Source organism: Peromyscus californicus, unplaced genomic scaffold (assembly GCF_007827085.1).
Source record: "Peromyscus californicus insignis strain IS unplaced genomic scaffold, ASM782708v3 Scaffold_11__1_contigs__length_118956290, whole genome shotgun sequence".
Taxonomy (NCBI): Eukaryota; Metazoa; Chordata; class Mammalia; order Rodentia; family Cricetidae; genus Peromyscus; species Peromyscus californicus.
This window is the reverse complement of record NW_026294402.1, coordinates 53,832,072-53,854,582: the sequence shown is the minus strand read 5'-3', so window position 1 is coordinate 53,854,582 and position 22,511 is coordinate 53,832,072. Positions and strand designations below refer to the sequence as shown.

The window sequence follows — 22,511 nt, the reverse complement described above, 5'->3', positions numbered from 1 at the left end:
AACAGCCAGATACCATCTATGTGATACCTAATAAATGTCTGTAGGAAATCTTTTAGCTCTACTTTCTTGTACTCATCATGATATTCCAGAGTCTGGTTCTAACAAGGGGATAATAATCCTGTATGCCATTGTCTTGACTTCAGAATCAGCTGGTAAGTAGGGAGAATTTCCACTAATGTCAAGAGAGAAATCTGAGGCTTTGGGGGATGGGATGACATGGCAGAGGGCACACAGTGAGGTAGGAGAAGAACAGAAGTAGATCGCAGCTGCAGTCAAAGGTTGCTAACTTCCTGCAGTGTCTGAGATCTTCCTGCAGTGTCTGCTGCCCTGGCCGGATGTCCCTGGATACTCCTGTCCTATACTCATAAGAGACAGGATTCTGTTTTCTCTTCCACATTTCCTGTGCTATCTGCTCCAGGATCACCTTCAGCAATGTTCACAAGGTCAGGGGTCACTTAGTGTGCAGAGCATCAAATGACAAGAAAGGCAGCGTTTCTCTTGTCTGTCCATGTACTTCTTTACAGCATGATAAAATGGAATATATACAAGTTTTGAGGCAGGCTTGAGTTGAAGGCACAGTTCTTGGTAATGTAGATGTTATTTCAATTATGGTTTAAGAGAAATAATTTTAAAATGTGAGACCTTTCTGAGACAGATACTAGTTTTGTTTTTGAGGTAGGATAATAGTATTGTAGGTTTAAAACAAATTTTTAAAAGATTTACTTATTTTTATTTTGTGTGTGTGCTTTGCCTGCATGTATGTCTGTGTGCCTACATGTGGGAAGTATTTGCAAGGCCAGAAGAGGACATTGAATTTCATGGAAGTGAGGTAATATATGGCCAAGAGCCACCATGGAGGTGCTGGGAACTGAAGCCAGGTCCTATGGAAGAGTTGCCAGTGCTCTTAACTCTTGAGCCATCTCTTCAGCCCTGATTTTTTTTAAAGACCATGTCATTTGAGAAATGTATTGAAATGCTTGTAAATGAAATGTTACACTATTTGGTACTTGGTTATAAAATAATAGTAGATAGTATTGGATGGTTGTCAGGCTCATGAGTCTGTGGTGTTGCTGTTTACATCTGTACATGGTTAGGATACAAAACTAAAGAAAGAAGAAAAAAAATCCCAGCGCTGTCCCCTTCTGTGTTAGGAAAACTGTCTAACCTCTCTGAGCTTCTGTTTCCTATAAAACTAAAAGAACTATACTGATGTTGCAGATTTCTTGGAAAATTAAAGTAATATATATGAAAACATCTGGTATCAAGCCTACTGTATAGCAAGCAGGTGATTTACCACTGATGGTTTTGTTGTTCTAGGAGATGTGGAACACATTAAACTAGTTGTCTCTGTTCCTGAGACAGGGCTGCATTCCGACCACTTACAGGGTGCTGGGCCCTTGCTGCTTTCCAGAAACACTTTTTTTACTACTGGTTTCCTTTCTAAATCTGCTAAAGTCAGATTTATTACAAAGAAATTCCAGAGATTTCACATCACTTATGGCCAGAAGACAGATTAGTCTTACAGTGAGATAGATTTAGAAATTGTCAGCAGCCAAGGTAGTCAAAAAGTGGGCTTTTGATTCATCTTTCTTTTCCGCAGATCAGAGGTTGGCAAACTCTTTTTTGTAAAGGACTACTTAGTATAAAGTTATTACACGTATTTATATAGTATTGCAGCTTTTTACACTTAACTCTGTAGCTACTTAACTCTGTAGTTTTGGTTCTAGTATACAAGAGCCATAGGAAGTAACTCTAGTCTGATAAAATGTAATTTACAAAGGAGAATGGACGTGCCCCACTGACCTTGCTATATAGATTTCAACAGATTAGCCACAGATCTGGGAAGATTCTGTCTGCTCTTGTGGTTCTTATAATCTTTTTTTTAATTTTTAATATTTATGAGTCTAGGTGTTTTTTTTCTACATGGATGTCTGTGTACCACATATATGTGTGGCGCTTGAAGTCCAGAAGAGGGCATGTAACTCCCTGGAACTGGAGTTACAGACAGGTTGTGAGCTGCCATGTGGGTGTTGGGACTCAAAACTCAGGTCCTCTGCAAAAACAAGCAATGCTCCTAACTGCTGAGCCATCACTCCAATCATACATTTTATAATTTTAATTTAAAAGAATACACTTAGGAATTTTTTTGTAGAATCATGTATATTTATGAACATAAAAACCCTCAACTAGTCTTTAGACTGCTGTGCTCTCCTGCTTCTTGTAGACGTAACCCTAACCACTCTCCTTTCTTTTGTATGTAGGAGATCTGCCATAACCTGGGAGTGTGCTATACTTATCTAAAGCAGTTCAACAAGGTAATTCATGAAAATGGTGATGGTAGTTGACTGGAATTCACTGTGATCATTTGTCACAGAAGAGCCACTGTCCATTGTGTATTGACTCTATTGTCTGCAGAGCTTGGGGACCAAAAATTGCCTTTTATCGTTATTGCCATGTTAATACTTGTCGTTACTCATTTTCCCTAATTTTTATGATTTATTTTTTATTTTATGTGCATTGGTATTTTGTCTGCATGTATGTCTGTTGTGAGGGTGTCAGATCCCTTAGAAGTGGAGTTACAGTTGTGAACTACCATGTGGGTGCTGAGAACTGAACCTGGATCCTTGGAAGAGCAGCCAGTGCTCTTAACCACTGAGCCATCTCTCCAACCCATTTTTTTCTTACTTTTGATTAAAAAAAAAAAGTAGAGGAGTCTAGAATATCAGTGGTGGTCCAGTTGCCTTCTCTCTTTCTCTCTACCTCCCATTAAATGTTCTAGTATAGAAACAAATGTCCAGCAAGACACATATCAAAAAGTGGACCTTCTCAGGCCATTGTTGCACACTCCAGTAATTTCACCAGTTCAGAGACTAACAGCAGAAGCTCCTGAGTTTGAGACCAGCCTAAGGGCTAGTGAGACACCGTTTCAAAGAAACATACATACGCACACACATGCGTTTGCCTTAAGGTGTCATTTTGACCATGATAACCATCTTATGCTTTGACAACAACTGATTTTTACTTTTTATTTTGTTTTTGTTTTTGGAGACAGGGCTTGTCTGTATAGCCCTGGCTGTCCTGGAACTCACTCTGTAGACCAGACTGGCCTCGAACTCAGAGATCCACCTGCCTCTGCTTCCTGAGTGCTGGGATTAAAGATGTGGACCACCATGCTTGGCCTTGATTTTTGCTTTTAAGGTCAATGGAAAATGAATTTAAGGGGATTGAATTTTGTTTTGTGATAAGAATTTTTCTGATGTAAATTTATATTTCACTCCAAAGAAACTTTGCTCTAAGACTTTGATATAAGACAAAGCATGTTAATCTTACCTTGGTTCTCAAATTAATAAATAGATACCTGTTTTTTTGTTCAAATTAAAACTTTGAAATTTTTTATTTTATTATGTTTATGGATGTTTTGGTTGAATGTATGTCTGTGTACCATGTGTGTGCCTGGTCTCTTTGGAGGCCAGGACTTCGGATCCTCTGCAACTGTAGTTACATACAGATGGTTGTGAGCCATCAACTGGGTGTTGGGAATCAAACCTCTGGAAGAGCAGCAGTGTTCCTAACTGCTGAGCCATCTCTACAGCCCTAGAAATATGTCTTAATTGAGGAACAGATGAATTTTTGAGAGTTCCGAAGGGTAGTGATAGTGATTAGGTAGTTTCCTTCATAACCTGGTGACTGTGAGACTTTGTTCTCCTTTTTTTTTAACCTCTACCAAGACTGACTCTCATTAATACCCATTTAACACGGCTTTGCAAGATCACAATGTAACCTAGTCTGTCTTTCAGGGATATGAAAAAATACCTGCATATTAGCAATTGGAGTGTAAGAATTATTTTTTGTGATATATATATATCACAATATATATATATATCACATATATATATATCAAAATAAAATAAAATACATATTCAGTGGACACATAAGTTTTCTTGATGAATCTATAGTTTTATACAGCTGATTAAATTTTTCTCTTCAGAGAATATTTTGATCAGGTACATTCCTGTTCATAGTATAGCTAAGTCAAGGGAGAGGGAAGATTGGTCTTTGGACCTGTACTGAGGCAGAGAGTTACATTTAGATTTATTATACAGGCTAAACAAACACAACACCTGACATTTATAGAACCCTCATTGAATCAGTGAATGAAAACATTTTATTCAGCCTACTAAGATGTAGGCTCCTCCAGAGCAAAAAGTTATATTATGTTTGTTCTTGTTGTGTGGTGTTGAAGACTGAACCCAGGGCCTCCTCGAGGCAGGCCCAGCCATAGCATTATTTTCTTGTTAACTCTAGTATACCAGGCATCTAGACCAGCAGTTACTCAATGAATACTTGTTGAATGCATAAATAAGAACAACTTTTAGGCTAGCCTCTGGAACTCTATCCAACATGGCATCTGAGTGCAAGACTCAGTTATCCAAGAACCTGCTGCGTATGAAGTTCATGCAAAGGGGCCCGGACTCAGAAACCAAGAAACAACTGGAGGAGGAGGAAAAGAAGATGATCAGTGATGAGCACTGGTACCTGGATCTGCCAGAGTTCAAGGAAAAGGGGAGTTTCATCACTGAAGAGCAGAGCTTCTCACTATGTGAAGATCTTCTCTATGGAAGGATGTCGTTCAGAGGATTTAATACTGAAGTTGAGAAGTTAATGCTTCAGATGAATTCTAAGAACAAAGCCACGGCAGAAGAAGAAGAGACAGTGGAGGTGGATGTATTGGATGAAGAGATGGCGAGGAGATATGAGACTTTGGTGGGACAATTGGAAAAAAGTTTGCCAAGAAGAGGGACCGAGCCAATTACGAAGAAGAGGGAAATGGAAATATAAAACCCATTAGAACAAAGATGTTCTTAAAGCCCCAAGATTAAAATGGATGCCTCGGATACACAGATGCCTGTGAGTGAGCACAGTGGGTTTGAGGTCCTCCCCGTGGCGTCTGTAGTGGTTAGTGCTCCAGTGTTACCTGTAAGGAGTGTGCTGTTGTTGAGACAGATGTGTAGTGGATGTTATACATCCTTTCAGTGGCATTCTTCAGGGTCTTCAATGTGTGGGCACATGCCGCTCCTATTTGACCTGGGTTTGATCTGTGTGTGTGTACACACCGACAGGACACATGTGAACAGCTCTCTCTCACTGTCCTGGGATGACTGTTGTAAACTAATTATTGCCATTGTTTCAACTGCCCTTATATTTATAGTTTACTTTTTTAATCATGTCAAGCCAATTCATCCATTCACTTTGGAATCAAATATTTGAGTACTTTCCAGAAGTGATTGACCAGGAGCAGACATGTCTCTCTAACCTGAAATGACTGTATGCTGCTGGGTCTTTCTCATCTGCAGAGGTGTGGTTTTTTGATTATTTAAAGCAGTCAATTGGGTCGTTTTTCTAACATTCTGTAATAAACATCTGTTTTTATAAAAAACAAAAAAACAACTTTTATGTTAATTTGTGTTCATATTGTTGAGGAAAACAAGGTCCAGCTGGCAAAGGTTGTTCAGGTAGTCAGGAGTGTAGGTGGGATCAAGTTTGCTGTGGTATTCTGTACTGTACTGTGATGTCGCTTTGGGGTTATGAAGTTTAAGTCATAGGTATAAATGTCAAGCAGGAAACATTAAGAAACTTGATCATCTCATAAGAACTCAGCAAGGCCAGCTAGGCTATGCTTGGTTTTTAGATGGTAAAAGCTATTTTCTGAGACATGATATTCCCACATAAGAACATCAAAGCTCTGCTTTCATATTCACCATAGGAAACCATTGTCCTTCAGTGGTATTAATTTGGTTTCTTTACTCCATTAAACTTTAATTAGGCACAAGACCAATTGCACAGTGCCCTCCAGCTTAACAAGCATGATCTGACTTACATAATGCTGGGGAAGATCCACTTACTGGAGGGAGACCTGGACAAGGCCATTGAGATCTACAAGAAAGCAGTCGAGTGAGTGTCTTTCTCTTAGACTCTAACCAGCGTGTCCACCTTTTAACATTGCAACATGAGATTATCACCCTCAAGAACTACACAATTGAATAACAAAAAATTGTACACACACAAAAAAAATCGCAGTTTTCTGTAAGTCTGCTATTTTTGTTGGGACACATTCATAGCTATTGTGGAATGCATGCAGCCCATGGGCACAGGTTGGACATACCTACAGGAAGCGATGAGAAAAGCAATGGAACAGATATGTTAGGAGAACAGATTGTTTCTTCTATAACAGTGTCCATTCTAGGCTAGCTGCTCCACAGGCCAACTGGAGATTTAGGTTCCTTAGGTGTTTTTTTTCCCACCTGTCTGAGTAACTAACTGTAACATGTGTTCCAGAACATATTGAAGGAAGATGATACTGGAAGCTAAATATGGAGTAAGCATCCTAGTTTTAAATAACCCTAAAATTGTACACTTTTTGAAATTAGGTAGGAGCACACAGTTGCAAGGGAAGTGGACGGGCATGCACTCAGCTAGAATTTGGGGTTAGCTGGCAGTGCGACTGTCTAGTTAAATACTTCATAGCAGATCCTTTGTTCCTAGAGATCATATTAGGAACAGAAATCTCCTAGCTCAGTAACAGACAGCTGGTTTTACTAGTCTAAGACCACTATGTCCTGTGTTACTGTTGTTTTGGTTTTTTATGCTGAGGATAGAATCTTGTCCATGCTTAACCGAACACAAGTACTGTAACTGAGCTGCACTCCAGTCCCGATAGCATGGGTTTTGCTGTTGCTGCTGTTTGTTTAAAAATATCATTCAGATAGTCTAATCTGTTGATAATGGATGACTGAGTTTCTCGTGCTGCTGTTCCATGTTTCCTCTCTAGGGACACCTGGAATCTTGTCTTTCCTGTGTAGTATTATCTTGTTTCATTTATTTATTTTGAGACAGGATCTCAGTATATATCTCTGGCTGCCTTGAATTTGCTATGTAGACCAGGTTGGCCTTGAACCTACAGAGACCCACCTGCTTCTGCACCTGGCTTGTTTCTTTTAAATAGGACAGCTGTAGTATAAAATGTTCAGGTATCTTGTTTGATCACAGAATAGAATGTGTGACTCATGGACTAAAATTTGAACTGGTATAGAGTACTGGTCACTTCTTAGCTTCCTTGACCACAGGGTAAACTTCCTGGCTATATGAATCATAGCACTGCTTTCTTTTCTGCATCTTATTTAACTACATTTTGTGACAGAAAAATCTCTTCTGTTTGGTAAACTAAAACAGTTTCTATTATCAAAAGGTCAGGCTTATGTGGGCAGGTAGGAAGGAGCCATAGAGTAAGTCAAGTCCTGTAATGCTGGAGAGTCGGCCTGTTCCTGACCTTTGTCCTTACAAGTTGGCATTTTGAGTTAGTGCACATGAATCCCGTGAGGGTACTGACAGTGACCACTCAAGAGATTTGAGTCACTCAACTTCCCGAAGGAGAAAACCAGACAGTTGAGTATTTGAGAAGGTAGGTTCTTGACCCAAAGCTTTGGAGAGGACTGTTCTTGGAAGGGGGACAGATCCTGATGGAATCAGAAGAATGGGAAGGACAGGTTACATATGTGGTTTGGGAGGGACATGACCAAGATGGATCCTTTCTATAGAAAAGTGAGAGGCAGGTTCTCATTTGCACTGAGAAAGTTGTTTGCCAGCTCAGGCATGGCTTGGGCTTGGGCTCTGCAGGTTCTGGACTTCCTACAGGGAACAAGCATCCTCCTTCCTTCCTTCCTTCCAAGCAGGAGACAGCTCCTTGCTCTTTGATGCTTTAACTGTTGAAACTGATGATCCTATATTCAGATGGTCTCAGCTATGTTGCTTTGGCTTTTTGACAAAGACAAGAGAAGTCAGATAATACTTAGGTCAGTGTTTACTCCCAAGACCCAGTGTCTAATTCTTTCCAAAGGGCTGCTATGTGCCTTCCTTATTTTGTTTAGTTTGGCAAGTTAGTTTAGAGAGCACAGCATCAGGGGCCTTGGAGTCCTAAATGACATAGTACTGAAGTAGGCTACCTACCATTGTAAGCACAGGGAAAGTGGCAAAGAGCCGTCTCAACAGAAGGACTAGCATAACTGTGTCCTGACTGACTTGCCTTAAGCTTGGTTATTTTCAGTGTGATGAATCATTCCACACAGTCCTTTTTTAAGGTTGCTGTTGGTCCAAAAGAAAGGCTCCAACAACGAGTCTGGATTCTAAGCCCTGCTTCGTTCTGCTGAGCAGGTTTTCTCTGTTGCCAGGATTGAGATGATTTGTTTTTTAAGGAAATTGCCAAATTGCCCTCAGAAGTTTACATGGGAAAGGAAGAGGTTTAATAAAGGGTCCTGGATGTTGGCAGTGGGGCAGATGACTGTCAGTCTGTATCTCATAATCATGGTTTCCTTGTGAGCATCTCTATGTTACAGGTTCTCACCAGAAAATACAGACCTTCTTACAACTTTAGGATTACTCTACTTACAGGTAATGAAAACTGTTTATTCACACATTGGCATTAGAAACGCTTTAGGGGTTTTATCTATGGTGGTTTCCTTCATTTTTCTATATAGCACATTTTACTAACAGTCACAGTACACACATGAACCTTGGTTTGTTTTTATATACTCATTGCTAAAAGAATTAACATTGGCTCTCAAGTCATAATTGTATTTCAGCCTAGTATAATAGCAATTCTTATGCAATAGGGAAGGTATATATATGAAACAGCTGTGTGGTTTGGGGGCTGTTATCTTATTGTTGAGGGGAAGGAAGAAAAACTGATATATTTTACCATTTTGTACTGTTTCGAGGCCAAGATTGCTCCTGTTGGTTCATCTTGCTAGCCAAGGTCCTGCAGGAGATAGGAGCAAGGGATATATTTTTAGAGAGGAAACCTCCCCTTCCCTTCAGATTCCTAAGTGTGGATGGGACTCTTAACTCTGCCACTTCTGTCCACCGGAGTCCCTGAAGCCCCAGGTCTCTGAGCTGTCTTACCTTGCCAACCCTACAGGTGCCTGCTCAGCTGATGTGCCTCTAAAGTAGCTTTTATAACTGTTGCTTTAAGAAGAACCAAGAGTTTAACTCTGAGTCCTCTGGGCTTTGGCTTGTGAGCAGGCCTAAAGGGACATGAAGCAAACTACCACAGTCCTGGCCAGGAGGCATTACTTTTGATCAGAATGAGTGTTTATGAAATGTTTTTTTTGGAGGCAGAAGATACTTTAATCTTATTAGGAGAAAAATAAACAAAATAAGAAACTCACAAACATGGAGATTTGCATTTTATTTGGTATACTCACTTTATTTTTTTTTATTATTATTAGTATTTTGGGGGTGGGGTGGGGTCAAGAGAACTCACAGATGACTGCATGCTTCCATTCAGGGTATGGTTGACTAGACTCCTAAACCGACGTCTCCCCTGACGTCAGTTCTTTGCTTTCCTTCCTTCCAGCTTGGTGTTTACCAGAAGGCATTTGAACACCTTGGGAATGCACTGACCTACGACCCTGCCAACTACAAGGTACTGCAGGCTTTAGAACTACAGGGCCTTCCTATAGATGGTTCCATGACCTCTGTAGATGATCAGATCCAGGCAATAGGATAGGTTTCTCATTTTAAACACCCAAGAAGCTTTGTGTGTATCTGTATGTTGGTGCCTTTTATTTCTAATTCTTACTTTTAAAAGTTAGTTCTTAGGCTGGAGAGATGGCTCAGAGGTTAAGAGCACTGGCTCTTTCAGAGGTCCTGAGTTCAGTTCCCAGCAACCACATGGTGGCTCACAGCCATCTCTAATGAGATCTGGTGCTGGTGCCAACTTCCAGTGCACAGGCAGAACACTGTATACATAATAAATAAATTAATCTTAAAAAAAAAAAAAAGCTAGTTCTTACTAAAAGTATCATAAAGTGTTGACGCTCAGCTTCTTCAGAAGAAGCACATTTGTGGTAACAGACTGTTACAAAGTCCAAGTGCCATTAGAGTTCATGTGTTACTTGAGAATTTAGCCAAGCTTCCACAACAATTGTCGAAAAAGAATGTTTTGATCCTAATGAATTTGAAATTATAACTTCCAGATTGACTTGGGGGTGAGAAAGAAAATCAAGAGAATGAACATTACTGAGGGAGACATATCTAGTTATGGCTGTTAGATAAAAACTTGGTCATCATTTAGGAAGGCAGTAGCTTGGCTCTGCTGGCTCCCCATCTTGATACCTTTCCTTAAAAAAATGATAGGGCTGGACTGATAAAAACTAAAGCCAAGCCAGGTGTGGTGGCACACACCTTTAATCCCAGCACTTGGGAGGCAGAGACAGGTGGATTTCTGTGAGTTTGAGGCCAGCTTGGTTGAGTTCCAGGACAGCTAGAGCTGTTACACAGAGAAACCCTGTCTTGAAAAACAACAAACAACAACAACAATAAAAAGCCAAAAAAACTAAAGCCAACTCACATTGCATCCTGAGCCAGAAAGAGCGGGCTATTAAGTAGCCATATACGGGTATATGTGAGGTGTCGGGAGCATTTCATGCACAAAGATGAAAGGCACTAGTTACCAGAGTACTGATTTCCCTAGCTGGAAGTAAGAGACAAATAGAGCTAGATAGAGCCAATAACATTATATGTTTTTAATGCTGTGGGATTCCAAAGATATTTCTTAGGAGCAGCTGTCTTAGTAGTTTGGGTATATTCATATACCTGGAAGAAGTTTCTTGGTCATGTCTGTGCTAATGAGCTTACTATGTACATTCAGGAGACCGTCTCATGGCCTTGAACTTCTTGGATGACGGAATTATTAACTTTATATGCACTGTGTTTTTCAGGCTATCTTGGCAGCAGGCAGCATGATGCAGACCCATGGGGATTTTGATGTTGCCCTCACCAAATACAGAGTTGTAGCTTGTGCTATTCCAGAAAGTCCTCCACTTTGGAATAACATTGGGATGTGTTTCTTTGGCAAGAAGAAATACGTGGCAGTGAGTGTTCCTTACAGTCCTTGTTCATACTCATCCATGTGGTTATTGGGTCTGCTGAACTTGTCTTACCTTGGTTGAGTGCCCCTGTTTCTGCAGGCTATCAGCTGCCTAAAACGAGCCAATTACTTGGCACCCTTCGATTGGAAGATTCTGTACAATCTGGGCCTTGTCCATTTGACTATGCAGCAGTATGCATCAGCATTCCATTTTCTCAGTGCAGCTATCAACTTCCAGCCAAAGATGGGGGAACTCTACATGCTCTTGGCTGGTAAGGGACATTTATATAGAAACCCCTTCTTGTGAGTTATAATGATGGAAAAGTTAATTAGGATCACAGGTTAGTAGCTAAATGCCCTAAAATAGACATTCCTTTAGAGATCCTATAGGAATCAGAATTACTGCCTCAGAGTTTGAAGAATTTAAAAGAAAAAGTGACCAAGGAGCTGGTTGCTTTAACCTGAGGGATTTGAACTCAGAATCTTAACAGGTTAGATAATCTGTATTCGTAGCTCTTTTTTTTTTTTTTTTTTTTTTTAAGATAGGGTCTCACTGTGTGGTCCTTTCTGGCCTGAAACTTACTGTGGTCTTCAGCTCAGAGATCTGGATGCCTCTGCTGGGATTAAAAGTGTGTACCACTACACCTAGCTTTTTAAAAAATAATTTAAGATTTATTTTTAATTATGTATATATGTGTATGTCTGTGTGTGAGTTTATGCACGTGTAAGTCCAGAAAAAGGCATTGGGTTCTTTGGAACAAGAGTTGCAGACAGTTGTGAGCCATCTGATGTGGGTATTCTCACAACCAAATTTGGAGGTCCTCTGCAAGAACAGCAAGTGCTCTTAACCACCGAGCCATCTCTCCAGCCCCTCATAGTTCCCCTCTTAACAGTTTTTTCTTTTTCCTATTGGTATTCTTTTTTTTTTTTTTTTTTTTTTTTTTTTTTGGTGCTGGAGATTGAACCCTGGGTCTTGCATGGAGCTAGGTAAACCTTCTACCACGGAGCTGTGCTAACAGCCCTCATATATATTAGGAACATGGGTATAGGGTGGAGTTCTGCCTCCACTACTAACTGCATATACCCAGGGTTGATGTGAGGATCATATGACTAAACATCATTTGGGGCTTATTGTGGTTACTAAATCATTTGTCCCTTTTCAAAAACAAACCAAAACAAAACATTTATACCACAGTGCACATATGGAGGTTGGAGGGCAACTTGAGGGAGGAGTTTGTCTCTTACCATCATGTGGGTTCCAGGGATCCAACTCAACTCATCAGACAACAAGCACCCTCACTCGCTGAGCCATCTCATTGACCCGATTATTTTGTTAATATAACTGGTCTTTGGTAGTTCAAGTCAAACTAGACTATCATTCTAGTCCCAACTTCCATTTATGACATACAAAATAAATTAAAATTAAGGTGGGCAGAGGTGGAATATGTCTATAATCCTAACTTTGGAGGTAGAGGTAGGAAGATAATGAATTTGAAGCCAGCCTGAGCGGTTAGTGAGACCCTGACGCTGTTTCAAAAACCACAACAAAAATCTTTTAAAAAACTAATGAAATATTTCTTCTAGGGAGTATTTTCTGGTGTGTATTTTGGTCATTACCATGGTGTTTTCAATTATGAAAGAAAAATCAAAGGCATCTACATGGTGGTTGTTTGGAGAACACCAGAATACAAAGCTAGCTCAAGTTTCAGGAGAGTCACAGCCTTAACTGTAAGACAAGAGTGCCTCACTGCTTACATTAGGGTAGAAGCATCAGTTCTAACTTGACGAAGTAGAGCAGCCTCACACGGTCTTCAGGACAAGCTAGACTCGAATGGCCACATGGTGTGTGGCTGTGGAATGGCACAGGGTCCTTCTCTAGTCCTAGTTCTCATAGTTGCCTGTTTGGCTGCTTGGGGAGGTGGAGTTGGCAGGACCCTCAGAGTAGCTGTTTTTAGGTTTATATATTAGGCTTTCAGGAAATCCTGATTTGGGGGGGGGGGGGGGGGGGGAAGAGGAGAATGTTCTGTGGCTCACTGAAAGTTTTAGCGACCATGGTTATAGATGATGGAGAACAAGCAAGGATTCTTAGGTGGAACAGTGATGTGGTCAGTGTATTTGTAGGTCAGCGAGAGGATGGAGGCAGGTGGGGACAAATGAAGAACTTTGGGCTTGAACAAGGGAAATACTCGAAAAGCAGTGGCAAAGTATGAGGCATAGCTGCAGTCTGTTGTGGTGAGGCAGCTAAGCCGAAGGATGAAAGAGGCTTTATTTCGAGAGTGGTCTACAGTATTGTTTTTGCTAAGATGAGCTCTCCTAATTTTCTCTGTGGCAGTGGCTCTGACCAATCTGGAAGATACAGAAAATGCCAAGAGAGCTTATGCAGAAGCTGTCCGCCTGGATAAGTGAGCATACTGTTGTGTGGGGAAGGGCAGGGAGTGTTATTCTGCAAAGTGGGCCATAGGACTAATGCTGCCAGAGTCAGCTTAGCCACTACGTGGCATAAATTGGGAAGGTTGTGGTTTTTAAGCAAGTAGAGCTTGGCAAAAATTAAAAGCCTGAGAAAACAACTTCCAGTTCTGAGCTCTATAATCAGGAATCCAAAGCAAGTCAAAGAGTTGGCAGCACTCTGGCTTGGGTTGCTGATAAGCTGTGAGCTAACCAGATTAGCAGGTGGGAGCCTGGGCTCAGGTTAACCAACGAGAAACAAGATTCCTGGGGGAATTTATTCCCCCAGCATTTGCTACACAGCAGGTCTGGGATGTCTGTGCAGCCCTTCCCTGGGTAGCTTTGTTGGTGCCAGACTTGGTCCTTATCCTGCTTTGCTCCTTGACTCTGCTCTGTGGGTCAGTCACATAGCACTTTGCTGTATAATGGGGACAACCCTACTTAGTCAGTTTTGTTTGGATTTTGTATGAGAAGGATCTTCAAATGACTAATTATTGCAGAGCCCCCGTCCCACAGAGTCCCTGTCTCTCTGCACAGGTCTAACCCTTTAGTAAACCTGAACTATGCTGTGCTGCTGTATAACCAGGGCGAGAAAAAGGGTGCCCTGGCTCAGTACCAGGAGATGGAGAAGAAGGTCAACTTTCTCAAGGACAACAGTCCTCTGGAATTTGACTCGGAGGTATGTCTCTTATTAAGCAAGCTGTTAGCAAATGAAAGGTATCATAAGCTCATGTTTCTTTTAGCTTCATGTTCATTGCAGCATGCATTTACCAGTTAGTTACAGTCTTAGACAAACTTTGCTAGAGGAAAGTAACAAAATAATTCAGGTTTACTGTGTTCTTACTAATACAGCTTATCAGGAGCAGGCAGTTTGCCCAGTGAAGCATCAAACTTGAATGGTTGCATTTTGAGACCCTTTTTCGGAGTCCCCTTGGTATCCAGTAAGCAACCTGTATTCTCTGTTAGAGAATGATTTCCTTAGGCCAAGCATGAACACACACTTGTAATCCCAGCACTTGAAAGTGATTTCCTTATTATAAGTACTTCCTCTTTCAACTGCTAGTACCAGCAGGCAGCTTGGCTCTGCTGGTCTTGTCAATGGCTTTTTTTCTTCCCGTGTGGGCACAAGATGGTAGAGATGGCTCAGAAGTTGGGAGCTGCCCTCCAGGTTGGAGAGGCACTGGTCTGGACCAAACCAGTCAAAGATCCCAAGTCAAAGCACCGGACCAATTCAGCTAGCAAATCCGCTGCTCTCCAGAAGACTCTCGGCACCTTTCAAGCTCTAGGAGAGGCGATGGCTTCAGCAGCTGCATACAGGAAACTCCCTTCAGGTAGGAGGCTACACAGAGCTCTGTGAAGACTTTGTGGGGATAACCTGCTTCAGCCACCAGAGATCCCAGCTTTGAATGAGGCTTGCACTCTGCAAGCTCATGGCCAATTCAGTACTAGCCAGAGGGGAAAAGCCCAAATCAGCATTTGTTTTTGAAGGGCAAACTGTTAGGTAGATAACAATACAGGCAGGCTTAGCTGGGAGTCAGTTTTTAGGGTTAGAAATGCATTTACTAAGTGCATACTGTTGTAAATTTTTGCTTTAATTTTCACAAGTTTAATGTTTTATTCCTTCAGTTTTATGGGTGTCCCTTCTAGCTGCAGGATGCACTACAGTCTTGATAGTCTCAGACAGTACAGAGTTCCCTCTTAAATGATTTCTTCTGAAATGGAGTAACTGAGAATTCACGTTTTGTTTCCTTGCAAGGTGCTGTAGGAGCCCAGCTCACAAAGCCACCATCACTTCCACTGGAGCCAGAGCCAGAGCCCACCGTGGAGGCAAGTCCAACAGAAGCATCAGAACAAAAGAAAGAAAAATAGCAACAAACACGAGAAAAACAGGATGACCCTGGAGTAGGGGTCTCTTAGGTGAGACCATATAGAAGATGGTCATATGACCCAGGCAGATGGAGGCCAGCCCTGTTCCCTGGATGGGTACTGCAGAATTAAAACAGAACCCAGGGTGCATTGTGATGATCAGGAGGAGCCTAAGGCCCATGCAGCTCTTGGCTGGCCCCATCATCCAGGAACGAGGGAGAAGACATGCTAGATAGGCTTGAGGCCCTGCACGTATAGATCCAAGACTCAGCAAGGCAAATGATCAAAGACTATCACTCGATGAAGGACTTTTATCTTGATAAAGGGAAAGGGACCTCTGCTCAGTAGCCTATGGTAATGAAGCCTCATTCTAACTGGACTGTGGAAATACATCAGTCCCCACTGTAATACAAACCTTGAATTGAGAACCTAGTTAAACAGGGTCCCCTCCCTTCTTTTAGATTAAGTTGAGACCCAATCTGGAATATATTCTAGCTGTATTTGCTCAGAGAATCTAAAACAAGTCTCTATTTTCATTCTTAAAAGAGGTTAGAGTCTGGAGCCAGATCATGTCAGTATAAGTAGTAGGAGTCAAGGCTGGTCTGGAATTGGCACCGAGGATTTAAAGAAAAGGGTGTGGGTAGGGTGACTGAGGATAGAGTTCAGTTGCTAGAGTACTTGCTCAGCTTGCACAAGGCCCTGGGTTCGATCCCCAGTACAGCTGAAAAAGAACAAAGCTCTTAGCCAAGGAATTTTAACCAAGACAATCAATGATGAATGCTGACAAATGCTCTCCTGGCCCATTAGCGGCCTCTGTAAAGATTATGGACCACCAAGAGGTCGCATTAAAAGCTTTTTTTTAAAAAAAACAACAACAACAACCTGTGATCACTGTCTATCTTTACCTATTTCCAAGCCTGGTTTGCACCTATAACCACTTCAGAGCCAAGCTGGTCTTGCCTATAGTGTGGCCTCACAGCGGCCCAGAGGGTTGGCTTCCTCTGAGGCAGTCCTGGTTTTCACCTTAACTGGAAGCTAGAAAACTGACATGCTGTCAAGGTGGAGTGTGGAGTTTTTTGGTATTATGGCTGGGTCTGATTTGACAGACTGAACAGAGATCCTCTTAAGTTCTCTTACCTCAGATGGCAAGCACAGTCCCAGAGGTGATTCCTTTGCCCAGGTAGCAGGCTTGTCATGGAGCAGTCAACAAAACTCTCCATCAGCATGAAAGGTAGTATAGACTAAACTGATTGACTAAACTAAAGGTGTTGGTGAGAAATAATAGGAGTTAGAGAAATAACAGGCTTAGAAGGAGAGGAGAAAGAAAACGTGAAAGAAACCCAGGCGCTAAATCAGCAGAAAGGAGGGTCTGGCTGTAGGTGACAAATGAGAAGAGACTGTTAGGTAGGTGGATACTCAGTCTCGACTTAAGACGAGGCATATGGGTGACTAGGATCAAGGACTTTTCAAGTCTGGTGGTAGGTAGCCCTGGTCTTTGAGATAACCCAATGATACCTTACTAGACACCTAAATAACCTGAGTTGAGAAACGAAATCTGTTTAAAGGTTCTGCTAGAGAAGTGGTTCTCAACCTGTGGGTTGTGGCTCCTTTTGGGTGTCAAACAACCCTTTTACAAGGACTGCATATAAGATCGCCTACATATCAGATAATGCAGATTATGATTCATAACACTAGCAAAATTAGTTGTCACGTAGCAACAAAGTAATTTTATGGTTGGGGGGTCTCCACAACATGAGGAATTGTATTAAAGGGTCTCAGCATTAGGATGGTTGAGAATCATTGTGTTAGAGGAATCTGGATTTTGTACTAGCTGAAGAGCATGGGCTTAGGAAGTCTCTTAAGAGCAAGTCTATTGGGGAGGAACCTATAGTTGGGAAAGAAAACCCATGTCAGAAGGTATATGCCAGGCTGCACAGGATTAGAACCTGCAGTTGGACATAACCTCTGATGGTTCATCACCAAGCAGGGATACACCCTTGGGGAAGCAGTGGTGGCTACAGAAGCCCATGCAGAGATTAAGCTACTCATTTTATAAAGCTTCAAAGTAGAGGAGAAAAATCTCTAAGGGTGGAACTGAATTCCTTACTCTGAGAGGACTTTAAATATTTTTAAAGACAGGGTTTCGTGTAGTCCAGGCTAGCCTCAAATTTACTATGTAGCTGAGAGAATAGCCTTTACCCTGTTCTTCCTGCCTCTACCTTCCAATGCTATGGCTAACAGGAGTGTGCCACCACCACTGGCTAAATCTTAGTATCTGAGGCTAGACAAGTGCACAGTGCTGTTCTCTTCAGGTGAAGTGTGGCAGAAACCAAGAGGCCTGCTCAGTTTCCATTCCTCAGGGGCAGTATGGTACCTTTCTTCCAGGAATAGTCACAAAGCAATGCTTTCCATAGTGCCTGGACTTAGGTTTTCTTAGATAACAAACTGTACATGTCCAGTCTTCTGGGGGTCTAGATTCGCAGTTTCTCATTCATTCTGAAAAGAATAAAAAGTTATTCTATGAAGGCAGCTCACAACACAATTTTAACAGATTTAGGAAAGTGAGATCATAATGATAGTCACAGATATAGGTATGGCTTTGACCCTTTAGAAAGACTGAATCCCCAAACTGACAATACTAAGTGCTAGCAAGGCTTCAGCATAGGTACCTTGGAACTAAATTTGGCAGATCTTTTTAAAAAAAAAACTAAACATATAATCCAAAAGTATTTGCTGAAATGAATTAGAAACAATCCTGATGCCCAAACCTGTGCATAAGTGAGTGAGTGAATAACTACAGTGGAGCCAGACAGAGGAAAAGTGCAAAATGGAGCTATATCAAGCTGAGAAAAGGATGTGGTCAGTGCATAATACCAAGTGAAAAAGCCAGTTTGAAATACCCACAAACTGCATGATCCTAACTAACAATGTGTTCTGGAAATCTAGCCATTCCACAATGTAAGCATATTTCAAAACTATGTTATCTACAGTGTGTATATATATATTTTACCAGTAAAAAAATAAATCTGTCCTCAGATTAACACTATGCATAGGAATTAAGTCAAACTACATTACAGACCTAACTGTAAACGCTGAGGCTATAAAGCGCCAAGAAACCTTGAGCCTGCATGGATGATGTGTCATTGTGTTTCCCAGGGAAGACAACTATTAGGACAATAACATGAGCATTAGGCTGAAGCTTGGAGAAAACAGACCTGACAAAGACCTTATCATACCTGAAAACATGAAGAAATCTTTTAGCTCAGTAATAAGAAAAACCAACCCAAACACTCAATTAGGACAAAGTGTGCAATTTTACAAAGGAAAGTATAGGAGTGGCCAACTGAGCACTGAGAAGGTGTCTAGCGTTTGTCATGTGGGAAACTGAACACTGAAAACTCCCACTTTTATCAAGAACCAGACAGAATCAGGACAGTCAAGTTGTCAGGAGAGTAGAATGGTCTAGCTGCTTTGATAAGGGTCTTTGCCTGGCAATTCTGGTCCTACAGATTTTCACCCAAGAAGAATCTATTCAAGCTCTTGTTGGTGAGAGTTTATTCACCTGAAAGTGGAAACCTGTATGTACTTACAGCCATAAAATACGGAACTGTATGAAACATGCATGACTCTCTAAAGCACCCTTGAGCAGCTTTATACAGGACCAGTCAGTGAATATTTCACTGATAAACCCAGAACAGTCAAGAAAAAATAGTTAACTAGGGGTCAGGGTTAGGGATGGGATGACTTGGAGGAAGCTTGGAGGATTTAGCTGGTGATGGAAACATATTTGCTGAAACTTACCAAGTGGTGAATTGTGCAGTTTCATAACATACATTTTTTAACCTAAAACACAACCAAACAAGAAAACACTGGATTACAACAACAGCTTTCAAAGGACTTCAGGTGGTCTTAGACGCAGAGGTTGCCTGTTCAGCTTAGTGAGAAGTGGCGATTATTAAACTTAAAATTATGTGCTGCATACTGTGCTAAATATGTGCAGGGCATCTGTCCTTTATCAACAACCTCATTTTACAACTGAGCTAAGTGAGGCGAAGCCAAGAGAACCTGTTAGCCTTATGAAGTAACAACGCCAACGCAAATCCCCTTCATGAATTTGGATCATGCTGACTGATGTTTACCCCTGCCTCAGGCCCCTCAGTAGGAGAATCAAATGCAGACTGATGGGATAAGGGTTCCCTGCTTTTGGCTGCCATCTTACTCTCCTCCTAGTGGTACTGCAGGCCGAAGCTTTTCCCAGGTTAAATCCGTTTCAAGTGAGCGCAGCAGGGAGTGTACAGCTTCCGGGTAGCCTGTTACTGGCTAGGGGTGTACAAACCCTTTGTCTCCTTATAAACCCCGTGTGGAAACCCGAGTCAAATGCCATCCACAGCCTAGGGCTGAGGAGCACAGCCCCACCTGTTCAGTTCTACCCACCTCCGCACACTTGTCGCAGGCAACAAACAGTCTTACTTTTATGGCTTAGCCTCCTTCACAGAAAGGCACCTGTAGACAGGTGTATGCACTGTAAGTCTGTGCATTCATTCTATACAACAATCAAGTTAATAACTTCTAACATACATTCTGGTACACTTTACTCTCATCACAAAATTGACCTATCAGCTTTAGACAAACAAGCAAACTTATTTTGTGTGTTTGACAATGTAGGCGCTAGAATTTGAACTAGGTCCTCAGGACTGCAGTACTCACTCTCCAGCCTCCTGGATCTAGCAGCTGTTAATGCCCAAGGCTCATCTGTTGACAAACACAGAGGGGTTGAGCTTGGTGCCAAAGGTGGCCCTGCTAATTTTCAAGGGGAAGCAAACATGAAGGCCACTGGCCTGGGTAGGCGCTCACTACACTTCTCACTATGGTCTTTATTGGTATTACCAGCAACACCCAGAGAGGTGTTTGAGACTATACTCAGGGCAGAAGCTGAACAAGTAACTTGGAGACTAAGGAAAAGGACACATGAGAGTTTACAAAGTCTTGGCTTTAAGAAAGTTATCTCTTCTCACTTCAGCTTTCCTAATAGGCTGAAGCCCTGGTTTGCACACCTGTAATCTCAGGTGGTTTTTTTTTTTTTTTTTTGAGACAGGGTCTAACTGTAGACCAGGCTGGCTTCAAACCCAAAGAACTGCTTGTTTCTGTCTCGCAGAAAACTAATATTGACTAAGCTTCCTTGGAGGCAGAGGATTAGGCAGCAGCCACCAATATCAAGATTCATAATTGTGTAGGCTTCAGTTTTCTCTAAAAGAAGAATAAGACTTTCCCTCTTACCCATAGCGGAAAGGGGAGGTTTGCAATTCCGGGAGCAGCTAGCTGCAGGGGCTGACGTGCATGGCCTGTCCTGGGCAGACCTGCTTCCGGCTTCACACACACCTTGTACTTTGGACTGGAAAGCTTTTGGTTCTTTGACATGCTGTGCTTCCTTCCAAGAGCTTCAAGGTTGCTCCACAGCAGTAGCTTCTGAGACTGTAAGCCTGACAGGCCCACTGCTAGGGCTCAGCCTGGGAACTGACTAACCCAATGGCAGGGAACAAGGAAACACCTTCACAGCCAAGTGACATGAAGGTCACTGATCCGTCCAGAGTGAGGTGAGAATAAAATCGATTAGACTTAGGATCCCTGAAGTGTAAATTCTTTTAATATTTTTAAAAGCACACAGAAATCTTGTTTTATTAAAAACTATACAACATGACACATTTATTCATGATCTTGGGGCTCTTATGAGGTCAAACTCTTTAATGGCCGAGTCAAAGCAAACACAAAACATGTGTTCTACACAGAAGCACATTCCAGTTGTAAAGCAGATCTCTTCAAGGCTCAGGAGGAACGAGTACCAGGGTTCTGTTGCAGAAAGCTCTTCCAGGACTGAGGGATGAGGCTGAGCCCAGCCAGCCCCAGTCTGTGGAGCTGGGGCAGGAAGGCATGGTCCTTCCGAGAAAGTTTAGAGTGATCAGGAGGCTCAGGGCTCACCAAGCATCTCCAGTCTGCGACCATAAAGCACAGGACTGTTTTGTCCTTTCTTGTGGCTCTGAGAGCAGGAGCTGAGAAGGTATGCACATCAAATATTGTCACTGTAACACTGAGTGGACTACTTGATTCTGCCCAGGAGCATAAGCTGTCACGACTGCCTTCGCCAGGCTTTATGAGCAGTCAGGCTTGTGGGGAGGGACAGCCCTTCTCTAGTGGGCAAGGAGAGAAGTGCTCTCTGGCTGGACGAGCTCTCCAGCGTTCAGTGTCCTGTAACAGCTGGTGGTACATCAACTGGGGACTCGGGAATGGAGGTTTTGACCTTTGTAACACAACATAAAATAACAAAAATCCAGTCTCATTAGTACATAACTTTCAATTAAACCTGAAGTGTTTTTATGTAATTGCCAATAGGCTGGAATGCATCTGTACAGTTTAATCTGCTGTGATTTCTTTGGCTGTCTTCCAATTAGATCTAGGAACTGTTGTGACACCCACAGCCTATCTTCCAAGCTATATTCTTCCTGGAATTCTTATGATGGGTGGTTTTCATTCCTCACACAAACTGCCTACAGCCTTCCTAATCAGGATGTGCTTCTGAATAGAAGAGGCCTTCAGCTGAAATGGCGTCACCAAGGCCCACAGTTCGAATGGGGTCTTTACACACCAACACGGGTGTGAAGTGGAAGGTTATTCCCTCCCTGTGCCACTCCACCACTGGCTTATTTGGGTTTAATACAATTCTGGAGCCTGACTCCGAATGGGATGTCATAAACTCTTGAGGTGCCCTTAGAGATACTCTGCTGGCATCTATGGTTTCAGTGGCACAGGCTTGTGTCCCAGCCACACGCGCTCCCGCAGCTACAGCTGCAAGCTGGTTGGCCCAGTGTCCATCCACGGTTGCCAGGATGTGGTAGACCAGCGTGTGGAAATGGATCCTGGTGAGATCTGAGGATCTGCTTTTACTCCTCCCATGTTCTTTCAAGAGCCAGAAGAGAATGTCACTGACCATACCCACATCAGGAACACCGTCCCAGGAGGAGAGAGAAGCATGAGGTCCAGATGCTGACTGGCTGAGAAACAGCAGCTCCTGTTCATTCAGCCCAAGAGAAGTCACTGCGGGAAAGACCTGCTAACAAAAATAATGACAGGTCTTTTTGGTGGATACAACCTAGCTCCTCCTGTATTAGGACACAGCCAATGACTAAACGTCAGGCAGGCATCATCTTTCTTCTTACCATGGCCCCTATGTCAGAAGTATAATTAAATCTCTGTCTCCATCTTCATGACCACTTGGGAAACT

General features: G+C 42.2%; 2 protein-coding genes and 1 pseudogene across 8 annotated transcripts in view; 2 read left to right on the top strand and 1 right to left on the bottom strand.

Moving 5' to 3' along the window:
* The window catches only part of Bbs4 (Bardet-Biedl syndrome 4), a 39,998-nt gene extending 21,634 nt beyond the window's left edge, over positions 1-18,364 (top strand). For 2 of the 3 annotated variants that reach the window (XM_052762390.1, XM_052762372.1), the window contains exons 7-17: positions 2,262-2,315; positions 5,825-5,952; positions 8,391-8,445; positions 9,410-9,478; positions 10,776-10,928; positions 11,025-11,196; positions 11,467-11,553; positions 13,257-13,326; positions 13,907-14,048; positions 14,499-14,700; positions 15,126-18,364. In XM_052762390.1, the coding sequence (XP_052618350.1) occupies positions 2,262-2,315; positions 5,825-5,952; positions 8,391-8,445; positions 9,410-9,478; positions 10,776-10,928; positions 11,025-11,196; positions 11,467-11,553; positions 13,257-13,326; positions 13,907-14,048; positions 14,499-14,700; positions 15,126-15,238 (1,245 nt within the window). In that variant the 3' untranslated portion in view covers positions 15,239-18,364. The remainder of the gene's footprint in view (positions 1-2,261; positions 2,316-5,824; positions 5,953-8,390; positions 8,446-9,409; positions 9,479-10,775; positions 10,929-11,024; positions 11,197-11,466; positions 11,554-13,256; positions 13,327-13,906; positions 14,049-14,498; positions 14,701-15,125) is intronic. The other variant, XM_052762382.1, reaches the window with a different exon arrangement.
* LOC128125258 (M-phase phosphoprotein 6-like) lies at positions 4,306-5,930 on the top strand (annotated as a pseudogene).
* A 2,493-nt stretch (positions 18,365-20,857) lies between the features above and the next one.
* Positions 20,858-22,511, bottom strand: part of Adpgk (ADP dependent glucokinase) — a 28,922-nt gene continuing 27,268 nt past the window's right edge. For 3 of the 5 annotated variants that reach the window (XM_052762436.1, XM_052762412.1, XM_052762426.1), the window contains one exon: positions 20,858-22,340. In XM_052762436.1, the coding sequence (XP_052618396.1) occupies positions 21,789-22,340 (552 nt within the window). In that variant the 3' untranslated portion in view covers positions 20,858-21,788. The remainder of the gene's footprint in view (positions 22,341-22,511) is intronic. The other 2 variants (XM_052762445.1, XM_052762420.1) reach the window with 1 other exon arrangement.